Below are 26,946 nucleotides of genomic sequence, written 5' to 3' on the forward strand. Positions count from 1 at the left end.
CAGCCGTAAGAAGCCTTACGCTGACTATTGGAGCCCCGTAACTCCCTAAACTAACTAGAAAATAAACCTAACACCTAACGCATGCGCAATGTCTATCTCCCTGTCAACCGCGATCTGCTAAAATAAACCTAACACCTAACGCATGCGCAATGTCTATCTCCCTGTCAACCGCGATCCCCCCCCCCCCCCCCGAAATCCCTAATAAAGTTATTACCCCCTAACCCGACGCTCCCAGACCCCGCCGCCATCTACATAAACTAACCCCCTACTGTGAGCCTCTAAAACCGCCGCCATCTACCTTATCTATCCTCTAATCTGACCCCTTACACCGCCGCCACCTATATAAAAATTATTAACCCCTAATCTAATCCCCCTATACCGCCGCCAGCTATATTAATATTATTAACCCCTAATGTAAGCCCCTTACACCGCCGCCATCTCTATTAAAATGATTAACCCCTAATTTAATCTACCTACCCCGCCGCCAGCTATATTATCTATATTAACCCTAAGTATATTATAGTTAATATAGTTATTACATTATATATATTAACTATATTAACCCTAATTATATTAGGGTTAATATAGTTAATATAGTTACTATAGTATTTATATTAACTATATTAACTCTATCTAACCCTAACACCCCTAACTAAATTTATATTAAATTAATCTAATTCATTTATAAACTAAAATATTCCTATTTAAATCTAAATACTTACCTATAAAATAAACCCTAAGATAGCTACAATATAATTAATAATTACATTGTAGCTATGTTAGGGTTAATATTTATTTTACAGGTAAATTGTTAATTATTTTAACTAGGTATAATAGATATTAAATAGTTATTAACTATTTAATATCTACCTAATTAAAATAATTACCCAATTACCTGTAAAATAAATCCTAAACTAAGTTACAAATACACCTACACTATCAATAAATTTAATAAACTACAAACATCTATCTAAAAATACAATTAAATTAACTAAACTAAATTACAAAAAAAAACAAACACTAAATTACAAAAAATAAAAAAAAGATTACAAGATATTTAAGCTAATTACACCTATTCTAAGCCCCCTAATAAAATAATAAACCCCCAAAATAAAAAAAATTCCCTGCCCTATTCTAAATTCAACAAATTTCAAAGCTCTTTACCTTACCAGCCCTTAAAAGGGCCTTTTGTGGGGCATGCCCCAAAGAATTCAGCTCTTTTAAATACAACAAATACAATACCCCCCCTCCATTACAACCCACCACCCACATACCCCTATTCTAAACCCACCCAAACCCCCCTTAAAAAAGCCTAACACTACCCCCCTGAAGATCTCCCTACCTTGTCTTCACCACACCGGGCCGAACTCCTGATCCGATCCGGGCGATGTCTTCCTCCAAGCGGCAAAGAAGAATTCTTCCTCCGGCGATGTCATCCTCCAAGCGGCAAAGAAGAATTCTTCCTCCGGCGACGTCTTCCTCCAAGCGGCAGCAAAGTCTTCATTCTTCCGGCGGCATCTTCAATCTTCTTTCTTCGCTCCGCCGCCGCGGAGCATCCATCCCGGCCGACTGCTGAACTTGGAATGAGGTACCTTTAAATGACGTCATCCAAGATGGCGTCCGCCGAATTCCGATTGGCTGATAGGATTCTATCAGCCAATCGGAATTAAGTTAAAAAAATCTGATTGGCTGATTGAATCAGCCAATCAGATTCAAGTTCAATCCGATTGGCTGATCCAATCAGCCAATCAGATTCAGCTCGCATTCTATTGGCTGATCGGAACAGCCAATAGAATGCGAGCTCAATCTGATTGGCTGATTGGATCAGCCAATCGGATTGAACTTGAATCTGATTGGCTGATTCAATCAGCCAATCAGATTTTTTTAACTTAATTCCGATTGTCTGATAGAATCCTATCGGAATTCGGCGGACGCCATCTTGGATGACGTCATTTAAAGGTACCTCATTCCAAGTTCAGCAGTCGGCCGGGATGGATGCTTCTTTGCCGCTTGGAGGATGACATCGCCGGAGGAAGAATTCTTCTTTGCCGCTTGGAGGAAGACATCGCCCGGATCGGATCAGGAGTTCGGCCCGGTGTGGTGAAGACAAGGTAGGGAGATCTTCAGGGGGGTAGTGTTAGGCTTTTTTAAGGGGGGTTTGGGTGGGTTTAGAATAGGGGTATGTGGGTGGTGGGTTGTAATGGGGGGGGGGATTGTATTTGTTGTATGCAAAAGAGCTGAATTCTTTGGGGCATGCCCCACAAAAGGCCCTTTTAAGGGCTGGTAAGGTAAAGAGCTTTGAAATTTGTTGAATTTAGAATAGGGCAGGGAATTTTTTTTATTTTGGGGGTTTATTATTTTATTAGGGGGCTTAGAATAGGTGTAATTAGCTTAAATATCTTGTAATCTTTTTTTTATTTTTTGTAATTTAGTGTGTTTTTTTTGTAATTTAGTTTAGTTAATTTAATTGTATTTTTAGATAGATGTTTGTAGTTTATTAAATTTATTGATAGTGTAGGTGTATTTGTAACTTAGTTTAGGATTTATTTTACAGGTAATTGGGTAATTATTTTAATTAGGTAGATATTAAATAGTTAATAACTATTTAATATCTATTATACCTAGTTAAAATAATTAACTATTTACCTGTAAAATAAATATTAACCCTAACATAGCTACAATGTAATTATTAATTATATTGTAGCTATCTTAGGGTTTATTTTATAGGTAAGTATTTAGATTTAAATAGGAATATTTTAGTTTATAAATGAATTAGATTAATTTAATATAAATTTAGTTAGGGGTGTTAGGGTTAGATAGAGTTAATATAGTTAATATAAATACTATAGTAACTATATTAACTATATTAACCCTAATATAATTAGGGTTAATATAGTTAATATATATAATGTAATAACTATATTAACTATAATATACTTAGGGTTAATATAGATAATATAGCTGGCGGCGGGGTAGGTAGATTAAATTAGGGGTTAATCATTTTAATAGAGATGGCGGCGGTGTAAGGGGCTTATATTAGGGGTTAATAATTTTAATATAGATGGCGGCGGTGTTAGGGGCTCACTTTAGGGGGTTATAGATATAATATAGCTGGCGGCGGGGTACGGGAGCGGCGGTTTAGGGGTTAATAACTTTATTAGGTTGCGGCGGGGTAAAGGAGCGGCGGTTTAGGGGTTAATAGCTTTTTTATTGTTAGGCTAGTGAGGGGGGATAGCGGATAGAGGGTTAGACAGTGCGGGCTATGTTAGGGAGGCGTGTTAGACTTGTCGGGCTATGTTAGGGAGGCGTGTTAGACAGTGCGGGTGTTTTAGACTTTAGTCAGGTTTTATAGGCGCCGGCAGTTTCTAACGTGCCGCAAGTCACTGGCGACGCCAGAAATTTGTACTTACGCAGATTTCTGGACATCGCTGGTTTGTGAGACTTACGGCACGTTAGCATCTGACGGCGACTTATATGGGATGGCTCGAGTTGCGATCTGAAACTGCGGGCGACGCCGGTTCCCTCGCTTGCGCCGCAAACTGCGATCGATATCGGATCGCGCCCATTATAGTTAACAGCTCCAGTTCAGTCCTCAGAGTATATTACACACTGTTGTTTTTACCCCTGATATTATCTTGTTCTAAAAACCTCATACTCTTGGTTAATACTGGCATCATGATATTATTCAGTCTGAAATATGACAGTTGTAAAATAAATTAACCATCTGGGGAAACCTGCAAGTGATTTGAAAACAAAAAATGGTCTGAAAACATTTTCTGTTATTTTGTTTTCCTGCATTGAGAAACAGTTTTCATAAGCTATGTAATTTTTATTTTTATTTTAGAGAATGATCTATTCAGTGATGTCTTTCTAAAAAAAAAATCAGTATTTAATGTCATGGAACCCCCCCAAAAAAATTTTTTTATGTGCTTGGAGCAAGAATCCTGAAGTATTTGTAATAGATGCTGAGATGATTCCTTGCAATCTCATACTGTCTTTCCTCCAATTTCTCTGCATCCAATTGCAATTTCAAAATAAAATTTGTTAAATAGAAAACTTCCATTTTTAATTCCTACCTGGCCAGATGGCCTTAGTTCACATGTCTTTTGTCACTAGGTCTTTTTTATTTTATTTTGAAGAGCAGAGATTTATCCATCCTTTTACAGTCCAGTGAACCTGACATGGCTAAGGCTTTATATCAGGTTTGGCCCTTTTTCTGTTAATTTGGTGTGCAGAGAGGTATCTTCATAGTACTACCTTGTATGTTTTCCAGTTTCTGGATTTTTTTCCCTGGATGGTACTTGTTGGAGTTATTAACGAGTTAACATGATTTTTTTGTAGCAGATACAAAAGATAATGTGGCTTTTTGTTTTATTCTAGTTATCAGATACAACTGAAACTGGTTTCTTTCCCTTAACAGTGGAAATCATGCGCTTTAAAGGGACATTAAATTGCTGGGCATAACTACTCTAGAATGGTTCCTTCTCAATATGCTATTGGTTTTCCTCCTGTTGCTGGATCTCTATTTGAAGCTGTGTTCCTATTTTAACCCCTAAAAAGTTGTCCGATTGTTAAGCTCCACCTCTTTGTATTGGGGCTGCCATCTTTGAGCACAGGTATTCTCACATAGGGGTAGATTTATCAAAGGTTTCGCAAGCCTTTCAATCCCATACAACTGCAGGTTCTCACAAGAGAACCTGCATGCCGTATTTAACAAGCAGCGGTCATCAGACCGCTCCTTTCCTAACCTTTCAATTTCAATCTCCCTGGTATAGTCCGACCGGGGAGATTTACAGCTCCTGCCCGGACGTGTTTGGCTGTGCGCGGGCAGGGGGCGTGATTGCACGTGAGCGCAAAAAAGCGTATTTGCTCCCTTGTCCGCCTCAGCCTGATAAATCACCCCCTTACTGTGACAGAAGTAGTGTGCATTTACATACCAATGAGGTTGTCAACTTTCTGACATCTGTACAATGTACTTCAGGTTAGAGTGCATGAAGCATTTTTGCAGTAGCTACATTGCTCTCTATATATTAATATAGTGCTTTATATATATATATTATGTAACTGTTAAACAGTGTAAAAAAATACTCCAAGAAACTTATACAGCTGTCAAAATGTGGGCAATATAACTGATCTGTGAGTGTGCACTGCTTCTGTCACAGGCTGTGAGAATTCTTGAGCTCCAAGATGGCGGTGCCCAGTATGAAAAGGCGGAGCTTCAGTATCTGGCACCTTTTAGTTATTAAAACAGGAGAACTGATTTGAAAAGATTTTCAGGAACAGGGGAAAATGCAATAACATGGTGACTTGTTACTATTCTTTTGTAGTTTTTCTTAGCAGTTTAGTGTCCCTTTCAAGGTGATGTAAAGGTAGCTAATAATAAACACAGCCTGTCCCAATATCCCCTTGATTGTGTTGCAAAGATGTGTTCAATTACCTCCCCAAGGCTCAATTCACAGTGGCTTCTCCATACTCCTTTCCGATGGCTTTTTTTTTTTAAATACTAATTAGCTCTTGAGAATGGCAAATTATCACTGATGCTCATTGAGCAAATTAAATTTTAGTTAAATTTTTTTATTATTAGTGAAAACAATCTATCATTCAGTAAAGGCTACTTTCACTATCAAAGTGACCCCCTCTTTTTTAAAATCCTGAATATTTGAACTGCTTTGGTATTTTACATTTAGTGCATTTTTGTCTGGCTGTATTGCACTATTGTGGATCTGTTCCTTTCGAGGTCCCCGGAGTGGAGTACGGAAAAAGACTCTCTGAACCTGAATCCCAGGTATATCAATGCCGTCCTTGGAAACACACCTTAGAGACAGAGCAATCAAATATCCAGAGTTTGACTACTGTAGCATTAAATTTGTCAAATTAAAGGGACATTCCAGTCAAAATTTAAATGCACATAGATCAATTAAATATTTGAAAAAAAAAACAACATATTTGTAATATAAATGTATTGGCAAAAATGCTTCTAGTAAAGGGTATCACTGTTTTAATGTTAGCATTTTTCTCTGCATGTGCATGTGAAGCATAGCTAGATATTCTCAGTGCACAAGCATTTTAAATACTGCAGCTGCTCAGAGTACCAGGGGGGCTTGTATCATGTCAGCAATTAACAAATTGAGTCATTAACAGATGGTACAAGCACCTTAGGCTATCTGAGCAAGTGCTGTGTTTAAAATGCTGATGCACTGAGCATACTTAAATACGCTTTTGAAACAGCTATAGGTTTTATTAGAAGCATTTTTGCTAATACAGGTACATTACAAAAATGCTTCTATTCAAAACTGAAATGCATTCATGTGGATTCCAATTTTTACTGGAATGTCCATTTAATCATAATGTGGATTCATCAATATTGTGACTTTAGGTTATTGACCATGTGACTTTACATAAAAGTTTTTTGAGATTCGAGACAGGGAAGACTCACAAAGGAAGGTATTTTACATATTCTTCTTACAAATATATTAACCTACGAAATGCAGAGGCTGATATAAACTTGCTTGTTTCATTTTCAAAATGTTATCTGAGGCCCGCAAAATCCATGTTAGGAATTGTGTAACTACTGTGAATTGTTAACTTTTCTATTAGCTATTAGAGTTTTACAATCAATGTCCCTTTTAGCAACATCCAACCCAGTTATGCACAATACACATATGTGTGGGGGAGTCTTGGTCCCATTTATATGGATTTTATTTTACCATTTTTTTCTTGCTTTAAAAATGTGTCAAGATAAAGCAGAATTGGTGCTAATAAAAAGGGTGACTATGAGATCCTTTCTGTAACATTCTCTGCTTTTTACAGAACACTTGACTTTTAGAATGACAAGTAAGATCTATTTATAACTGGTGTTATTAGAGCTTGGACACACCTCTTTCTCACTTATTTTTCAGAAAGGGACAGAAAGCTAAATTGGTGTTATTAGTAATCCTCATGGTTTGTAAACTCTGGAAGAAGTCACTTTGTAGAAGAAGGATTATTTTACCAGAGCTATAGGGGCATATTTATCAAACTCTGTATGGAGCTTGATGCCCCGTGTTTCTGGCGAGCCTGCAAGCTTGCCAGAAACAGCAGTTATGAAGCAGCGGTCACAAAGACTGATGCTCCATAACCTGTCTGCCTGCTCTGAGCAGACGGACAGACATCGCCGGAAATCAACCGGATCGAGTACGATCGGGTTGATTGACACTCCCCTTGCTGGCGGCCCATTGGCCCGCGAGTCTGCAGGGGGCAGCGTTGCACCAGCAGCTCTTGTGAGCTGCTGGTGCAATGCTGAATACAGCGAGCGTATTGCTCTCCGTATTCAGCAAGGTCTGACGGACCTGATCCGCACTGTCGGATCAGGTCCGCCAGACTTTCATAAATAGGGGCCCATAGGCTCATCTTGAGCCACATTTTTTAAGTAAATATCTGCAGGAAAACCACTTTTTTATTTTACATTTGTTCATTTTATTTATTTTTCTTTTTTACAAACTTCATGTGGCAGGAAGGTAGACAACTCTTATTCTTTACAATGAATTGCTTTGTTGTGAACTTGTCAGTTTATGAATCTTTTGTTGTCATGAAAATTTAAGCTAAAACAATATTTCTACTTAACTTGTTTATATTCAATGAGGTGATAAGCCTGCCCAGAGGGTAGTCTATGTTTAAAAAATACAAACCCCCAAGCTAAAGTTACAAAAAGTAAAAAAGTAAAATTACAGAAAAAAATAAACAGCTATCTAAAATAAAAAATTTAAACCTAAACTAATACCCCTATAAAAATAAAAAATCCCCCCAAAATATAAACACTCCCTAATCTACTAATACTAAACTACCAATAGCCCTTTAAAGGGCCTTTTGTAGGGCATTGCCCTAAGTTAAACAGCTCTTTTACTTTAAAAAATTACCAATTTACCCCCCTAACAGTAAAACCCCCACCCAACCAACCCCCCCAAAATAAAGAAACCTAACACTAAAAAAACCTAAACTGCCCATTGCCCCTAAAGGGGCAATTGTATGGGCATTGCCCTTAAAAGGGCATTCAGCTCTTTTACTGCCCTTAAAAGAGCAATCAGCTCTTTTACAGCCCATTAAATCCCTATTCTGCCCAGATAGGATGAAGACTTCGCACAGTCTGGAGGACCACTTCTGCCCGGTTGGGTGAAGACGTCTCAAGATAGGGTGATCTTCAAGGGGGTAGTGTTAGGTTTTATTAAGGGGGGATTGGGTGGGTTTTAGAGTAGGGTTGGGTGTGTTGGTGGTGGGTTGTAATGTTGGGGGGGTATTGTCTTTTTTTTACAGGTAAAAGAGCGTATGACTTTGGGGCAATGCCCCGCAAAAAGCCCTTTTAAGGGCTATATGTAATTTAGTGTAGGGTAGGGATTTTTATTATTTTGAGGGGCTTTTTTATTTTATTAGGGGGATTAGATTAGGTGTAATTAGTTTAAAAAACTTGTAACTATTTTATTATTTTCTGTAATTTAGTGGGGGGGGGGGGTTCTTCGTAATTTAGTTTATTTAATTTAATTGTAATTAATTGTAGTTAATTTAGGTAAATTATTTAATTATAGTGTAGTGTTAGGTGTAATTGTAACTTAGGTTAGGATTTATTATACAGGTATATTTGTATTTATTTTAACTAGGAAGTTATTAAATAGTTAATAACTATTTAATAACTATTGTACCTAGTTAAAATAAATATAAACTTGCCTGTAAAATAAAAAATAAACCCTAAGATAGCTACAATGTAACTATTAGTTATATTATAGCTATCTTATGGTTTATTTTATAGGTAAGTATTTAGTTTTAAATAGGAATAATTTATTTATTAATAGTATTTTTATTTAGATCTATTTAAATTATATTTAAGTTAGGGGGTGTTAGGGTTAGACTTAGGTTTAGGGGTTAATAACTTTATTATAGTGGCGGCGACGTTGGGGGTGGCAGATTAGGGGTTAATAATTGTAGGTAGGTTGCAACGACATTGGGGGCGGCAGAATAGGGGTTAATAACTATAATGTAGGTGGCGGCGATGTTTTGGGGCGACAGATTAGGGGTTCCTAAGTATAATGTAGGTGGCGGCGGTGTCCAGAGCGGCAGATTAGGGGTTAAGAATATAAAGCAGGTGTCAGCGATGTCGGGGTCGGCAGATTAGGGGTTAATAAGTGTAAGATTAGGGGTGTTTAGACTCGGGGTTCATGTTAGGGTGTTAGGTGGAAACATAAAATGTATTTCCCCATAGGAATCAATGGGGCTGCATTAGGAGCTGAACGCTGCTTTTTTGCAGGTGTTAGACTTTTTTTCAGCCGAATCAGCCCCATTGATTCTGATGGGGAAATCGTGCACGAGCACGTTTAGCCAGCTCACCGCTACCGTAAGCAGCACTGGTATTACAGTGAGAAGTGGAGCTAAATTTTGCTCTCCACTCACTTTTTTGCGGCTAATGCCGGGTTTAAAAAAAACCTGTAATACCAGCATTGTTTGTAGGTGAGCGGTGAGCATATACTGCGCGTTAGCACCGCAAGCCTTACCGACAAAAACTCTTAATCTAGTCAATAGTATTTTACAAACCTGATCAAAGTTATCCAGGGCAGCATGTAGATTGGCGAGCATTCCAGTTGGAGGTTCATTTGTAATTTTAATAGCATTTTCTAGTATGCCTTGTGGAATGATGTGTTCTTTATGTGTTTGGGCTGGTTCCACACTCATAAAAACTCGATAATCAGGATGACTTCCTTCACTGTACTTTTCTAGTATTTTCTCTAATGTGCTTAGCCACTTGGCAACAAGGTGAATGTTCTGTGAACAGAGAAATGTTTTGTCAGTGTAGCCATGCATGAATTTGCCTGTTAACGTAACAATTCATGTTTTAAGACTTCTGGTTAATTAAATTCTTACAAATAAACTGATTCAGAGAAAAATTCTGTGTTTAAAATATAAAAACAAGTTGTTGCTTCTAAAGGGAAAATTGTGTTTCTCATTACATTGCTTTATCTTATTAAATTGATGGTTAAATACCAAGCAACATTTTAAATATATATATATATATATATATATATATATATATATATATATATATATAAAAATTGAAGTGAAAGCATTCAAGTAACCCAATAAAGCACAATTTTAATGCATGACTCTACATGTGTGAGACTGTGTGTGCCTGTGTATTATCATGTGTTTGTTTCTGTATGCTTGTGTGTCTTTGTGTTTGCGCAAATGACTGTGTGTGTCTATTTATAAATGTGTGTCTGTATTATTATCTCTAAGTGTTTGTTTCTGTGTGTCTTTGTGTTTGCGCAAATGACTGTGTGTGTCTATTTATAAATGTGTGTCTGTGTATTATTATCTCTAAGTGTTTGTTTCTGTATGTTTGTGTGTCTTTGTGTTTGCGCAAATGACTGTGTGTGTCTATTTATAAATGTGTGTCTGTGTATTATTATCTCTAAGTGTTTGTTTCTGTATGTTTGTGTGTCTTTGTGTTTGCGCAAATGACTATGGCCTAGATTTGGAGTTCGGCGGTAGCCGTCAAAATCAGCGTTAGAGGCTCCTAACGCTGGTTTTGGCCGCCCGCTGGTATTTGGAGTCAGTGATTAAAGGGTCTAACGCTCACTTTTCAGCCGCGACTTTTCCATACCGCAGATCCCCCTACGCCATTTGCGTATCCTATCTTTTCAATGGGATCTTCCTAACGCCGGTATTTAGAGTCGTTTCTGAAGTGAGCGTTAGAGCTCTAACGACAAAACTCCAGCCGCCTGAAAATAGCAGGAGTTAAGAGCTTTCTGGCTAACGCCGGTTCATAAAGCTCTTAACTACTGTACCCTAAAGTACACTAACACCCATAAACTACCTATGTACCCCTAAACCGAGCTCCCCCCACATCGCCGCCACTCGATTAAAATATTTTAACCCCTAATCTGCCGACCGCCACCTACGTTATACTTATGTACCCCTAATCTGCTGCCCCTAACCCCGCCGACCCCTGTATTACATTTATTAACCCCTAACCTGCCCCCCACAACGTCGCCGCCAGCTACTTAAAATAATTAACCCCTAATCTGCCGACCGCAAAGCGCCGCCACCTACGTTATCCCTATGTACCCCTAATCTGCTGCCCCTAACACCGCCGACCCCTATATTATATTTATTAACCCCTAATCTGCCCCCCTCAACGTCGCCTCCACCTGCCTACACTTATTAACCCCTAATCTGCCGAGCGGACCGCACTGCTACTATAATAAAGTTATTAACCCCTAACCCACCTCACTAACCCTATCATAAATAGTATTAACCCCTAATCTGCCCTCCCTAACATCGCCGACACCTACCTTCAATTATTAACCCCTAATCTGACGACCGGAGCTCATCGCTACTATAATAAATGGATTAACCCCTAAAGCTAAGTCTAACCCTAACACTAACACCCCCCTAACTTAAATATAATTTACATCTAACGAAATTAATTAACTCTTATTAAATAAATGATTCCTATTTAAAGCTAAATACTTACCTGTAAAATAAATCCTAATATAGCTACAATATAAATTATAATTATATTATATTATTTTAGGATTAATATTTATTTTACAGGCAACTTTGTAATTATTTTAACCAGGTACAATAGCTATTAAATAGTTAAGAACTATTTAATAGTTACCTAGTTAAAATAATAACAAATTTACCTGTAAAATAAATCCTAACCTAAGATATAATTAAACCTAACACTACCCTATCAATAAATTAATTAAATAAAATACCTACAATTACCTACAATAAAACCTAACACTACACTATCAATAAATTAATTAAACACAATTCCTACAAATAAATACAATTAAATAAACTAGCTAAAGTACAAAAAATAAAAAAGAACTAAGTTACAAAAAATAAAAAAATATTTACAAACATAAGAAAAATATTACAACAATTTTAAACTAATTACACCTACTCTAAGCCCCCTAATAAAATAACAAAGCCCCCAAAATAAAAAATTCCCTACCCTATTCTAAATTAAAAAAGTTACAAGCTCTTTTACCTTACCAGCCCTGAACAGGGCCCTTTGCGGGGCATGCCCCAAGAATTTCAGCTCTTTTGCCTGTAAAAAAAAACATACAATACCCCCCCCCAACATTACAACCCACCACCCACATACCCCTAATCTAACCCAAACCCCCCTTAAAGAAACCTAACACTAAGCCCCTGAAGATCATCCTACCTTGTCTTCACCATACCAGGTTCACCGATCCGTCCTGGCTCCAACATCTTCATCCAACCCAAGCGGGGGTTGGCGATCCATCATCCGGTGGCTGAAGAGGTCCAGAAGAGGCTCCAAAGTCTTCCTCCTATCCGGCAAGAAGAGGACATCCGGACCGGCAAACATCTTCTCCAAGCGGCATCTTCGATCTTCTTCCATCCGGTGCGGAGCGGGTCCATCTTGAAGCAGGCGACGCGGATCCATCCTCTTCTTCCGTTGTCTCCCGACTAATGACGGTTCCTTTAAGGGACGTCATCCAAGATGGCGTCCCTCGAATTCCAATTGGCTGATAGGATTCTATCAGCCAATCGGAATTAAGGTAGGAATTTTCTGATTGGCTGATGGAATCAGCCAATCAGAATCAAGTTCAATCCGATTGGCTGATCCAATCAGCCAATCAGATTGAGCTCGCATTCTATTGGCTGATCGGAACAGCCAATAGAATGTGAGCTCAATCTGATTGGCTGATTGGATCAGCCAATCGGATTGAACTTGATTCTGATTGGCTGATTCCATCAGCCAATCAGAAAATTCCTACCTTAATTCCGATTGGCTGATAGAATCCTATCAGCCAATCGGAATTCGAGGGACGCCATCTTGGATGACGTCCCTTAAAGGAACCGTCATTAGTCGGGAGACAACGGAAGAAGAAGATGGATCCGCGTCGCCTGCTTCAAGATGGACCCGCTCCGCACCGGATGGAAGAAGATCGAAGATGCCGCTTGGAGAAGATGTTTGCCGGTCCGGATGTCCTCTTCTTGCCGGATAGGAGGAAGACTTTGGAGCCTCTTCTGGACCTCTTCAGCCACCGGATGATGGATCGCCAACCCCCGCTTGGGTTGGATGAAGATGTTGGAGCCAGGACGGATCGGTGAACCTGGTATGGTGAAGATAAGGTAGGATGATCTTCAGGGGCTTAGTGTTAGGTTTCTTTAAGGGGGGTTTGGGTTAGATTAGGGGTATGTGGGTGGTGGGTTGTAATGTTGGGGGGGGGGTATTGTATGTTTTTTTTTACAGGCAAAAGAGCTGAAATTCTTGGGGCATGCCCCGCAAAGGGCCCTGTTCAGGGCTGGTAAGGTAAAAGAGCTTGTAACTTTTTTAATTTAGAATAGGGTAGGGAATTTTTTATTTTGGGGGGCTTTGTTATTTTATTAGGGGGCTTAGAGTAGGTGTAATTAGTTTAAAATTGTTGTAATATTTTTCTTATGTTTGTAAATATTTTTTTATTTTTTGTAACTTAGTTCTTTTTTATTTTTTGTACTTTAGCTAGTTTATTTAATTGTATTTATTTGTAGGAATTGTGTTTAATTAATTTATTGATAGTGTAGTGTTAGGTTAATTGTAGGTAATTGTAGGTAGTTTATTTAATTAATGTATTGATAGTCTAGTGTTAGTTTTAATTATATCTTCGGTTAGGATTTATTTTACAGGTAAATTTGTTATTATTTTAACTAGGTAACTATTAAATAGTTCTTAACTATTTAATAGCTATTGTACCTGGTTAAAATAATTACAAAGTTGCCTGTAAAATAAATATTAATCCTAAAATAGCTATAATATAATTATAATTTATATTGTAGCTATATTAGGATTTATTTTACAGGTAAGTATTTAGCTTTAAATAGGAATAAGTTATTTAATAAGAGTTAATTTATTTCGTTAGATGTAAATTATATTTAAGTTAGGGGGGTGTTAGTGTTAGGGTTAGACTTAGCTTTAGGGGTTAATACATTTATTAGAATAGCGGTGAGGTCCGCTCGGCAGATTAGGGGTTAATAATTGAAGGTAGGTGTCGGCGATGTTAGGGAGGGCAGATTAGGGGTTAATACTATTTATGATAGGGTTAGTGAGGCGGATTAGGGGTTAATAACTTTATTATAGTAGCGCTCAGGTCCGCTCGGCAGATTAGGGGTTAATAAGTGTAGGCAGGTGTCGGCGACGTTGAGGGGGGCAGATTAGGGGTTAATAAATATAATATAGGGGTCGGCGATGTTAGGGCAGCAGATTAGGGGTACATAGGGATAACGTAGGTTGCGGCGGTTTACGGAGCGGCAGATTAGGGGTTAAAAAAAATATGCAGGGGTCAGTGATAGCGGGGGCGGCAGAATAGGGGTTAATAAGTGTAAGGTTAGGGGTGTTTAGACTCGGGGTACATGTTAGAGTGTTAGGTGCAGACGTAGGAAGTGTTTCCCCATAGGAAACAATGGGGCTGCGTTAGGAGCTGAACGCTGCTTTTTTGCAGGTGTTAGGTTTTTTTCAGCTCAAACAGTCCCATTGTTTCCTATGGGGGAATCGTGCACGAGCACGTTTTTGAGGCTGGCCGCGTCCGTAAGCAACTCTGGTATCGAGAGTTGCATTTGCGGTAAAAATGCTCTACGCTCCTTTTTTGGAGCCTAACGCAGCATTTGTTTGAACTCTCGATACCAGAGTTAAATTTATGGTGCGGCCAGAAAAAACCCCGCGGAGCGTTAACAGCCCTTCTACCGCCAAACTCCAAATCTAGGCCTATGTGTCTGTCAATAAATGGGTGGCTGTGAGAATGAGAGAGACTGTGTGTGTTTCTGTGTCTACTAACCATATAGTATATTCTCATTTTATTTGCTGATGAAGAAACTACCCCTCAGTTATAAAAATGTCATTTTGTGTTTTTCTGCTTTATCACTCTGAAGTGTATGGATTTTAATCATTAAAAATGTTTGCATTTTATTTTTAAGACCAAGTAAAACTATATTAATTCTTATACATTTCAAGCAATTTTACAGAAAATGTTATGTACATTAATTTCTTACTTTATAAGGACACTTTATGATAGATTTCATTAATAATTTTTGTATCTGGAAATTTCATAACATGAGAGAGGCCTGTAATTTTGATCATAGGTATACCTCAACTATGAGAGACAAATTGTGGAAACAAATCCAGACAATCACATTGTCTGATTTGGAAAGAATTTATTTGCATATTATGGTGGAAAATAAGTATTTGGTCACCTACAAACAAGCAAGATTTCTGGCTCTCACAGACCTGTATCTTCTTCTTTAAGAGGCTCCTCTGTCCTCTACTCATTACCTGTATTAATGGCACCTGTTTGAACTTGTTATCAGTATAAAAGACACCGGTCCACAACCTCAAACAGTCGCACTCCAAACTCCACTATGGTGAAGACCAAAGAGCTGTCAAAGGACACCAGAAACAAAATTGTAGACCTGCACCAGGCTGGGAAGACTGAATCTGCAATAGGCAAGCAGCTTGGTGTGAAGAAATCAACTGTGGGAGCAATAATTAGAAAATTTTAGACATACAAGACCACTGATAATCTCCCTCGATCTGGGGCTCCACGCAAGATCTCACCCCGCGGGGTCAAAATTATCACAAGAACGGTGGGCAAACATCCCAGAACAACACGGGGGGACCTAGTGAATGACCTGCAGAGAGCTTGGACCAACGTAAAAAAGGCTACCATCAGTAACACAATACGCCGCCAGGGACTCAGATCCTGCAGTGCCAGACGTGTCCCCCTGCTTAAGCCAGTACATGTCCAGGCCCGTCTGAAGTATGCTAGAGAGCATTTGGATGATCCAGAAGTGGATTGGGAGAATGTCATATGGTCAGATGAAACCAAAGTAGAACTGTTTGGTAGAAACACAACTCGTCGTGTTTGGGGGAGAGAGAATGCTGAGTTGCAACCAAAGAACACCATACCTACTGTGAAGCATGGGGGTGGCAACATCATGCTTTGGGGCTGTTTCTCTGCAAAAGGAACAGGACGACTGATCCATGTACATAAAAGAATGAATGGGGCCATGTATCGTGAGATTTTGAGTGCAAACCTCCTTCCATCAGCAAGGGCATTGAAGATGAAACGTTGCTGGGTCTTTCAGCATGACAATGATCCCAAACACACCACCCGGGCAATGAAGGAGTGGCTTCGTAAGAAGCATTTCAAGGTCCTGGAGTGGCCTAGCCAGTCTCCAGATCTCAACCCCATAGAAAACCTTTGGAGGGAGTTGAAAGTCTGTGTTGCCCAGCGACAGCCCCAACACATCACTGCTCTAGAGGAGATCTGCATGCAGGAATGGGCCAACATACCAGCAACAGTGTGTGACAACCTTGTGAAGACTTACAGAAAACGTTTGACCTCTGTCATTGCCAACAAAGGATATATAACACAGTATTGAGATGAACTTTTGATATTGACTAAATACTTATTTTCCACCATCATTTGCAAATAAATTCTTTCCAAATCAGACAATGTGATTGTCTGGATTTGTTTCCACATTTTGTCTCTCATAGTTGAGGTATACCTATGATGAAAATTACAGGCCTCTCTCATCTTCTTAAGTGGGAGAACTTGCACAATTGGTGGCTGACTAAATACTTTTCTGCCCCACTATATTGCATTGCATTGTATAAATTTCATTGCCCCCCAAATTTTACTTTTGACCCCTAAATATATTTATGAAAATGTGAATAGGGAGCACGCTAGGCTTTCCAAAAAATGTAATCACTTGATAGAAGACTGATCCCAAATTTAGCAATATTTCTGGATGCCTCAGCCCTAAAGATTGTATAAAAATAATATGTATCTTTATGAACATACTTCCTTACTGGCTCTATCTGAGAGTCTAGCTCCAGTCTAACTAGTGCCTACATTTTTATAGGTTTTATCCAATTGTGAGGCAAAGAGCTATCAACAGATAGTAATCAATATTATAGCTGCTATAGTATGATTTCAGACGTTAAAGGGACATGGAACTCACACATTTCCTTTCATGATTCAGCTAGAGAATACAATTTAAAAAAAAAAGTTTCCAATTTAGTTCTATTCTATTATCAAATTTGCTTTGTTCTCTTGTTATTCTTTGTTAAAGAATAGTTGAGGTATACCTATGATGAAAATTACAGGCCTCTCTCATCTTCTTAAGTGGGAGAACTTGCACAATTGGTGGCTGACTAAATACTTTTCTGCCCCACTATATTGCATTGCATTGTATAAATTTCATTGCCCCCCAAATTTTACTTTTGACCCCTAAATATATTTATGAAAATGTGAATAGGGAGCACGCTAGGCTTTCCAAAAAATGTAATCACTTGATAGAAGACTGATCCCAAATTTAGCAATATTTCTGGATGCCTCAGCCCTAAAGATTGTATAAAAATAATATGTATCTTTATGAACATACTTCCTTACTGGCTCTATCTGAGAGTCTAGCTCCAGTCTAACTAGTGCCTACATTTTTATAGGTTTTATCCAATTGTGAGGCAAAGAGCTATCAACAGATAGTAATCAATATTATAGCTGCTATAGTATGATTTCAGACGTTAAAGGGACATGGAACTCACACATTTCCTTTCATCATTCAGCTAGAGAATACAATTTAAAAAAAAAAGTTTCCAATTTAGTTCTATTCTATTATCAAATTTGCTTTGTTCTCTTGTTATTCTTTGTTAAAGAGATATCTAGCTAGGTAGAGTGCACATGACAGGAAATAGTGCTGCCATCTAGTGCTCTTGCTAATGTATTTGATTTTTGCAATGCTGCTACCATATAGTACTGCAGACACGTGCACACTCCTGAACTTACCTTTCTGCTTTTCAACAAAGGATATCAAGAAAACAAAGAAAATGGGATAATAGAAGTAAATTGGAAAGTTGTTTAAAATGTTATGCTCTACCTAAATTGTGAAAGAAAAATGTTGGGTTTTATATCCCTTTAAAAATGGTTGTTATTGTAAAAAACATGTGGATGTTCACCCAATCTTATTTCTACAAAAGCATTTTGTACAAGCAGACAGTATTATTTTGCAAAGCTGAGATGTTTTATTTTTTTTTTTGTTCTGCAATGGCTCACTCATTTAATGAATAGCCTTGGCTTACTTGAAGTATGACCCAATGGCCTTCTTTTGATGCCTTTTCCATAGCTATTTCTGCAATACTTTCTTGCCCTTGACCCAAAGAGATATTGTGAAGTTTTCCTGAGTCAATGGTGAATCCAAGTCTGTTCCCTAAATGGAAGAGACAATAATATCAGCAATACTTATCAACAGGTGACAGTAGAAAAGGATCGTCAACACTGCACAGATATTTTAAGAAGAATAACAGTATATTGGGTATGTGGCACTGAATGTATAAACGATACATAGACACACTTACCTAAGCTATTTTACTGGCCTCTGCCATAGAAGTAAAATAAAATCTGGTGCTGATATAAAAAATACTAAAATGCTGTGTTACATTATACAAGCATACTGATTTCCTTTGAATGTGTATAAAATTAAATCAAGGCTGTATTGTTTAACCAAGCATTAATATTAACATCCAATTAGTGATGTATTTTTAATCCCTGTAATTTACAGTTCTTGCACTTTTATATACTGTAGTTATAAAGTAGCAAATGGAAGTTTCTTAATATGAAGCCTGACGGTGAAGAATAGCAAATGTTTGCACATGGAATTCAAGTGTATTACATTGTTGTGCTGTCCTTACCGAGTGATTCTACATCTTTCAAGGGATCAACACCAGGAGACAAGATAAAAACAATTGATGTTGCTAGACCACTTTCTTGAAATGATTTTGAAAACTCCGTTTTACGCCCCTCCACATACTTCGTTCCTAATTTTTCTTCAACAAAATTTCTGTGTAAATGAGCAAAACAATCATTTATATCTCTTGGTACCTAGATATATGAAACAACATGCGGTTACTCTTAAAATAATGTTTTGCATTAGGAAAGTTAAATAAAAATGTTGCATACTGCAGTATCCTTTATTTACTGCCTGATAAGGACATCCTTCCTCTTAATCTCTATTGATGAACATCTGGAATGATAAAGGTGGCTATTAGCTTGCTTCTGTATACATTATCCAGGGTGCATATGGGCATAGGACAACAAAGATAGCAAACATTTATCTAGGGCTTGTAAGCTGACTAAACCTAACTCTCTCTTTTGGTGTGCCTGACATATATTTTATATGTGCAAAGAAATTAAAGCAATAAATAATAATGGAAAATATAGTAGCACGATTGAAAGGGGGCATCAAATTCACATAGGCTTAGGGCAGTTTAAAGGGACATAAAAGTGCCATGAGAAATGCTCTAATTTGTTAGCACATTTACTTTTTGTACTGACCCTTGCTAAGGATTTAAACACAGTTCCATAGCAGCAATGAAACACTGGTCCATAGATGAACACTGTCAGTAAGCAATAGCATATGTGCATAGCCACTAATTACCAGCCATGTTAAGCTGTAAAGCAGATGTGCATTGTTGCTCTAGAACTGACTTTGTGCAATAAAGGAATACCCACTAATGAAATGCTGGAAAAAATAGGTGAAAAGATACTGAGCGAATTTTGAACATGATCTCGCCTTAACTATGAGCCCCATTGGCAAATTCACCAGCATCTAAATGCAAGACCAATGACCTAAAAGGAAATTTTGCACATCTCTAAAAAAACAAACAAAAAAAAAGCCTGTAACATAGAATGTCTTTAAACGTATTTTTTTAAAAAATATGCATAATATATTAGCAATTAGGCACACAATTTAAAACTTAATTTTGTTGGCAGACTGTACATTGTTTTGCAATCCAGAGACATGTTGTAGTGGGAGGCACAAACATATAAAAATATGAAGGGATGTGAGTTTTGGAATGGTACTGGACATAACAGTGGGTACTACAACGTGTTGGGAGTCATTGTGTGGCAATGAGTTATCACAAATGCTGTTTTGTTTTAGGTGTAGTATTTGTGTTTAAGGGTGGCTGTAAAGGATATTAAACAGTGCTCCTTTGCTAAAAATACATATGTTAAATCATAGTAAACATAAAAAGAAACAGATTGTGTAAAAATAGCAAACAACGTACTTGTTTTAATGCAAAATTAGTACTTAAAATTTCTTACTGTAGACCCTGACCTCAGTGAGAAAAAGTTATTAAAAATATTTTTAGAACTTGTGTTGCCATCCTGCCTGATCTCAGCATGAGCAAATCTGACTCAATGTTTATCTAGTCTATTCACTTAATACTAAACCAGCTCATGTTACTCTAGAAGTTTCATGACATCAAGCTAGATAAGCCTTCCTGTAGAGACCACAGCCTCTGTGTAGGGCTGTGACAGGAAGTAATGGACACTGCACAAATTAAGTTTTATTTAAAACTATAAATAATACATATTGCAATGATTTCTATTAAGTATAAGCCACTGCTTAGTGCTTTTTTTATTACAACAAAGAAACAGACTGTTTAATATCCCTTTAAGTCAGGAATTTTTAAAAGAAGCTTTGCTGGCTTTTCATCAAATTTGATGTAACAAAAAGCTGAGGACCTTTTTATGATCTGAGGCAAGTTTTTAAGACAATTACTATGGGGCTAGAATCATGCTATATATCAAGAGTGTTGTTAGGTCCCGATATGAGAAATTTGGAAAGAGATGATTGTGTTTATAGTGACATCAAAAGTTTTATAATTGGTCCAAAAAACGGTAAAATAACTGAAAAGGTGAGTTGGAACCTGGGACATTATTTGTGATAGACTAAGTCCAGTGTTAATTTGTGTAAACATACCTGACAGCATAAGTCATCCGGTCAGGCCTGAGAGCTCGCATCATAATAATTTTTTGCAAAGAACTCTTTGTTTTCCATTCTTGGGGAAGTCGCTCTCTCTCGGGACATTCTGATTCAACAACTTTTCTCCAGCGTTTAGGAGAGCCTTCAATGTCTCTGTCTAAACCTCGGAATTCGTCCATAAAACTCATTGTCTGTAGTAAAATGTTAAGATTAAAATTGGGAAGAGTGTGGAGGAAAGATATAGAGATTACAAGTGGAGCACAATCTATAGTGCAAGGTCTGGCTGAAACAAACAATGCACAATCTGGCGATTCAAGTGCATGGTTAACATTTTTAACCAAAGCATCTAAATATATCATAATTTTTTAGAGCACCCTGTGCATTTAATGGATAGTGCAGGGAGTGCTATTAGCAAGATTATTGCATTTATATTACAATTAGGGCCAGATTACAAGTGGAGCACTAAATATTGCACGCTAATGAGCGCTGGTATTACAAGTTAACAGCAATGCGATCGAGAGCTTGTGTTCGCATTACTGGGAAGAATTGCGCTTACAAGAGGCTTTAATGGGAGTCAGAGACGGCATCAGAACTAAAGCGCAGCGAAGGGAGTAAGTCACTCAGCGATTTCAGCATTTGTAAATATATATGTATATGCTTATACATATATATTTATGTGTTAATATGTGTATACACACATATTAACACATCCTATATTATAAAAGGCCAAGTGTTTGTCTGAAGCCGTCATGCGCAGTAGAGACAAACACTTGGCCTTGAGATAGGGAGCGCGATGTACACAGCATACAAGCAGCTGTGAGATAGGGAGCGCGAGGTACACAAACAGCTGTGAGGTCTGGGGAGCGCGAGGTAAGCTGATTGAAACAGCCTGTGGCAAGAGATATGGAGCGCGCTCCCCAGACCTCACAGCTGTTTGTGGCTGACGGGAGCGTTGCGATGGGGGCGTGGCCGAGCGTCGCGAGGGGCATGACCGGGCGGGTGTTGCCGCGATGGGGCGTGGCCGGGCGGGGTCCCGCGATGTGAAGACAGAGCCAGAGAGGGAGCAGGAGAGGGGGGGGGAGAAGGGCCAAAGAGGGGGGGGAGAGAGCCAAAGGGGGGGGGGGGAGAGAGAGCCAAAGGGGGGGGAGAGCCAAAGAGAAGGGGGGGAGAGAGAGCCAAAGAGAAGGGGGGGAAGAGAAGGGGGAGAGAAGGGGGGGAGAGAACCAAAGAGAAGGGGGGGAAGAGCCAAAGAGGGGGGAGAGAGAGAGCCAAAGAGGAAAAAGAGCCAAAAAGAAGAGAGAGACAAAGAGGGGGGAGAGAGCCAAAGGGGGGGGGGGAGAGAGCCAAAGAGAAGGGGGGGGAGAGCGGGGGGAGAGCCAAAGAGAAGGGGGAGGGAGAGCCAAAGAGGGGGGAGAGAGAGAGCCAAAGAGGAAAAAGAGCCAAAGAGGGGGGAGAGAGAGCCAAAGAGGGGGGAGAGAGAGCCAAAGGGGGGGGGAGAGAGCCAAAGGGGGGGGGGAGAGAGCTAAAAGGGGGGGGGAGAGCCAAAGAGGGGGGGAGAGAGAGCCAAAGAGGGGGGGGGCAGAGCCAAAGAGGAGACAGAGAGAGCAAAAGAGGAGGGGGAGAGCCAAAGAGGGGGGGAGCCAAAGGGGAGGGGAGAGCCAAAGAGGGGGGAGAGAGAGAGCCAAAGAGGAAAGAGAGCCAAAGAGGAGAGAGAGCAAAAGAGGGGAGAGAGCCAAAGAGGGGGGAGAGAGAGCCAAAGTGGGGGGAGAGAGCCAAAGGGGGGGGGGGAGAGCCAAAGGGGGGGAGAGAGCCAAAGGGGGGGAGAGAGCCAAAGGGGGGGGGAGAGAGCCAAAGGGGTGGAGAGAGAGAGCCAAAGAGGAGAGAGAGCAAAAGAGGGGAGAGAGCCAAAGAGGGGGGGGGAGAGCCAAAGAGGGGGGGGGGAGAGCCAAAGAGGGGGGGAGAGCCAAAGAGGGGGGAGAGAACAAAAGAGTGGGGAGAGAGAGCAAAAGAAAGGAGGGAGAGAGCCAAAGAGGGGAGATAGAGAGCAAAAGAGGGGAGACAGAGAACAAAGGAGAGGGGGGAGAGAAAGCAAAAGAGAGGGGGGAAGAGAGAGCAAAAGAGAGGGGGAGAGAGCAAGGGGTGGGACCGCTGTACTGCAAAAAATGGCCCGTGTACACGGGCTTTAGTACTAGTACATATATATTTGAATATAAGCATGCCCTATCTAAATCATGAAAGTTTAATTTTGACTTGACTTTCCCATATTTTGCTGCAGAAAAGTAAATTTGCCTTTAGAGAATACTGTGAAGGATCTTGTAGCACTGATTAGTCATTTTAGACAATTTCATTTGAGTGGCAACCGTTAATCCCTCTCTTAGGCCTAGATTTGGAGTTTGGCGGTAGCCGTGAAAACCAGCGTTAGAGGCTCCTAACGCTGGTTTTAGGCTACCGCCGGTATTTGGAGTCATTCAAAAAAGGGTCTAACGCTCACTTTTCAGCCGCAACTTTTCCATACCGCAGATCCCCTTACGTCAATTGCGTATCCTATCTTTTCAATGGGATCTTTCTAACTCCGGTATTTAGAGTCGTGTCTGAAGTGAGCGTTAGAATTCTAACGACAAAACTCCAGCCGCAGAAAAAAGTCAGTAGTTAAGAGCTTTCTGGGCTAACGCCGGTTTATAAAGCTCTTAACTACTGTGCTCTAAAGTACACTAACACCCATAAACTACCTATGTACCCCTAAACCGAGGCCCCCCCACATCGCCGACACTCAATTAAATTTTTTTAACCCCTAATCTGCCGACCGCCACCTACGTTATACTTATGTACCCCTAATCTGCTGCCCCTAACACCGCCGACCCCTATATTATATTTATTAACCCCTAACCTGCCCCCCACAACGTCGCAGCCAGCTACCTACAATAATTAACCCCTAATCTGCCGACCGCAAAGAGCCGCCACCTACATTATAGCTATGTACCCCTAATCTGCTGCCCCTAACACCGCCGACCCCTATATTATATTTATTAACCCCTAACCTGCCCCCCACAACGTCGCAGCCAGCTACTTACAATAATTAACCCCTAATCTGCCGACCGCAAAGAGCCGCCACCTACATTATAGCTATGTACCCCTAATCTGCTGCCCCTAACACCGCCGACCCCTATATTATATTTATTAACCCCTAATCTGCCCCCCTCAACGTCGCCTCCACCTGCCTACACTTATTAACCCCTAATCTGCCGAGCGGACCGCACCGCTACTATAATAAAGTTATTAACCCCTAATCCGCCTCACTAACCCTATAATAAATTGTATTAACCCCTAATCTGCCCTCCCTAACATCGCCGACACCTAACTTCAATTATTAACCCCTAATCTGCCGACTGGAGCTCACCGCTATTCTAATAAATGTATTAACCCCTAAAGCTAAGTCTAACCCTAACACTAACACCCCCCTAAATTAAATATAATTTTAATCTAACGAAATTAATTAACTCTTCTTAAATAAATTATTCCTATTTAAAGCTAAATACTTACCTGTAAAATAAATCCTAATATAGCTACAATATAAATTATATTTATATTATAGCTATTTTAGGATTAATATTTATTTTACAGGTAACTTTGTATTTATTTTAACCAGGTACAATAGCTATTAAATAGTTAAGAACTATTTAATAGCTAAAATAGTTAAAATAATTACAAATTTACCTGTAAAATAAATCCTAACCTAAGTTACAATTAAACCTAACACTACACTATCAATAAATAAATTAAATACAATTCCTACAAATAAATACAATGAAATAAACTAACTAAAGTACAAAAAATAAAAAAGAACTAAGTTACAAAAAATAAAAAAATATTTACAAACATTAGAAATATATTACAACAATTTTAAACTAATTACACCTACTCTAAGCCCCCTAATAAAATAACAAAGCCCCCCAAAATAAAAAAATGCCCTACCCTATTCTAAATTACTAAAGTTCAAAGCTCTTTTACCTTACCAGCCCTGAACAGGGCCCTTTGCGGGGCATGCCCCAAGAAGTTTAGCTCTTTTGCCTGTAAAAAAAAACATACAATACCCCCCCAACATTACAACCCACCACCCACATACCCCTAATCTAACCCAAACCCCCCTTAAATAAACCTAACACTAAGCCCCTGAAGATCTCCCTGCCTTGAGTCGTCTTCACCCAGCCGAGCCAAATTCTTCATCCAAGCGGAGCAAGAAGAGGTCCTCCATCCGGTAGAAGTCTTCATCCAAGCGGGGCAGAAGAGGTCTTCCATCCGATTGAAGTCTTCATCCAAGCGGAATCTTCTATCGTCATCCATCCGGAGCGGAGCGGCAGCATCCTGAAGACCTCCGACGCGGAACATCCTTCCTGGCCGACGACTGAACGACGAATGACGGTTCCTTGAAATGACGTCATCCAAGATGGCGTCCCTCGAATTCCGATTGGCTGATAGGATTCTATCAGCCAATCGGAATTAAGGTAGGAATATTCTGATTGGCTGATGGAATCAGCCAATCAGAATCAAGTTCAATCTGATTGGCTGATCTTAGGTTTTTTTAAGAGGGGATCGGTTGGGTTTTAGAGTAGGGGTGTGTGGGTGGTGGGTTTTAATGTTGGGGGGTCTTGTGTTTTTTTTACAGGTAAAAGAGCTGATTACTTTGGGGCAATGCCCTGCAAAAAGCCCTTTTACTTTTGTAATTTAGTATAGGGTAGGGAATTTTATTATTTTGGGGGGCTTTTTTATTTTATTAGGGGGCTTAGATTAGGTGTAATTAGATTAAAACTCTTGTAATATTTTTTTATTTTTTGTAAATTAGTTTGTTTTTTTTGTACTATAGTTTAGTTTATTTAATTGTATTTTAGTTTAGATAATTTTAGTTAATTTATTTAATCAATTTATTGATAGTGTAGTGTTAGGTGTATTTGTAACTTAGTTTAGGATTTATTTTACAGGTAATTTTGTAATTATTTTAACTAGGTAGCTATTAAATAGTTATTAACTATTTAATAGCTATTCTACCTAGTTAAAATAAATACAAAGTTGCCTGTAAAATAAATATAAATATCCTAAAATATCTACAATGTAACTATTGGTTATATTGTAGCTATATTAGAGTTTATTTTATAGGTAAGTATTTAGTTTTAAATAGGATTAATTTATTTAATTATAGTAATTTTATTTTGTTTTATTTAAATTATATTTAAGCTAGGGGGTGTTAGGGTTAGACTTAGACTTAGGTTTAGGGGTTAATAACTTTATTATAGTAGCGGCGACGTTGGGGGCGGGAGATTAGGGGTTAATAATAGCAGGTAGGTGGCGGCAACATGGGGGGCAGATTAGGGGTTAATAAAATTTATTATAGTGTTTGCGAGGCGGGAGTGCGGCGGTTTAGGCGTTAATACATTTATTATAGTGGCGGCGATGTCCGGTCAGCAGATTAGGGGTTAATAAGTGTAGGTAGGTGGCGGCGACGTTGGGGGGGCAGATTAGGGGTTAATAAATATAATATAGGTGTCGGCGATGTTAGGGGCAGCAGATTAGGGGTTCATAGGGATAATGTAGGTGGCGGCGGTGTCCGTAGTGGCAGATTAGGGGTTAATAATATAATGCAGGTGGCGACGATGTTGGGGGCGGCAGATTAGAGGTTAATAAGTGTAAGGTTAGAAGTGTTTAGACTCGGGGTTCATGTTAGGGTGTTATGTGTAGACTTAGAAAGTGTTTCCCCATAGGAAACAATGGGGCTGCGTTAGGAGCTGAACGCTGCTTTTTTGCAGGTGTTAGTTTTTTTTTCAGCCAGCTCAGCCCCATTGTATCCTATGGGGAAATCGTGCACGAGCACGTTTTGCCAGCCTACCGCTACCGTAAGCAACGCTGGTATTACAGGTAGAAGTGGATCTAAATTTGCTCAACGCTCACTTTTCTGAGGCTAACGCAGCCATTCAGAAAACTTGTAATACCAGCGTTGTTTAAAGTGAGCGCTGGAAAAAAAGGCTCGTTAGCCCCTCAAGTTTTTACCGACAAAACTTGTAATCTAGGCGTTAGTAAACCTAAGGCACCTTATTAAAATATTACTAATAAATATTTTTTTTAAAATTATTAAATGTACTGTAAAATATA

At 39.1% G+C, this 26,946-nt stretch overlaps 1 protein-coding gene across 1 annotated transcript in view; it reads right to left on the minus strand.

Annotated features, from left to right (window-relative positions):
* The window catches only part of LOC128658546 (dynein axonemal heavy chain 11-like), a 1,692,686-nt gene that overhangs the window by 146,683 nt on the left and 1,519,057 nt on the right, over positions 1–26,946 (minus strand). The window contains 4 exon segments of the mRNA XM_053712841.1: positions 9,559–9,786; positions 18,119–18,246; positions 18,728–18,876; positions 20,803–20,996. Of these exon segments, the coding sequence (XP_053568816.1) occupies positions 9,559–9,786; positions 18,119–18,246; positions 18,728–18,876; positions 20,803–20,996 (699 nt within the window).

This window comes from Bombina bombina, chromosome 1 (genome assembly GCF_027579735.1).
Source record: "Bombina bombina isolate aBomBom1 chromosome 1, aBomBom1.pri, whole genome shotgun sequence".
NCBI classification, from domain to species: domain Eukaryota; kingdom Metazoa; phylum Chordata; class Amphibia; order Anura; family Bombinatoridae; genus Bombina; species Bombina bombina.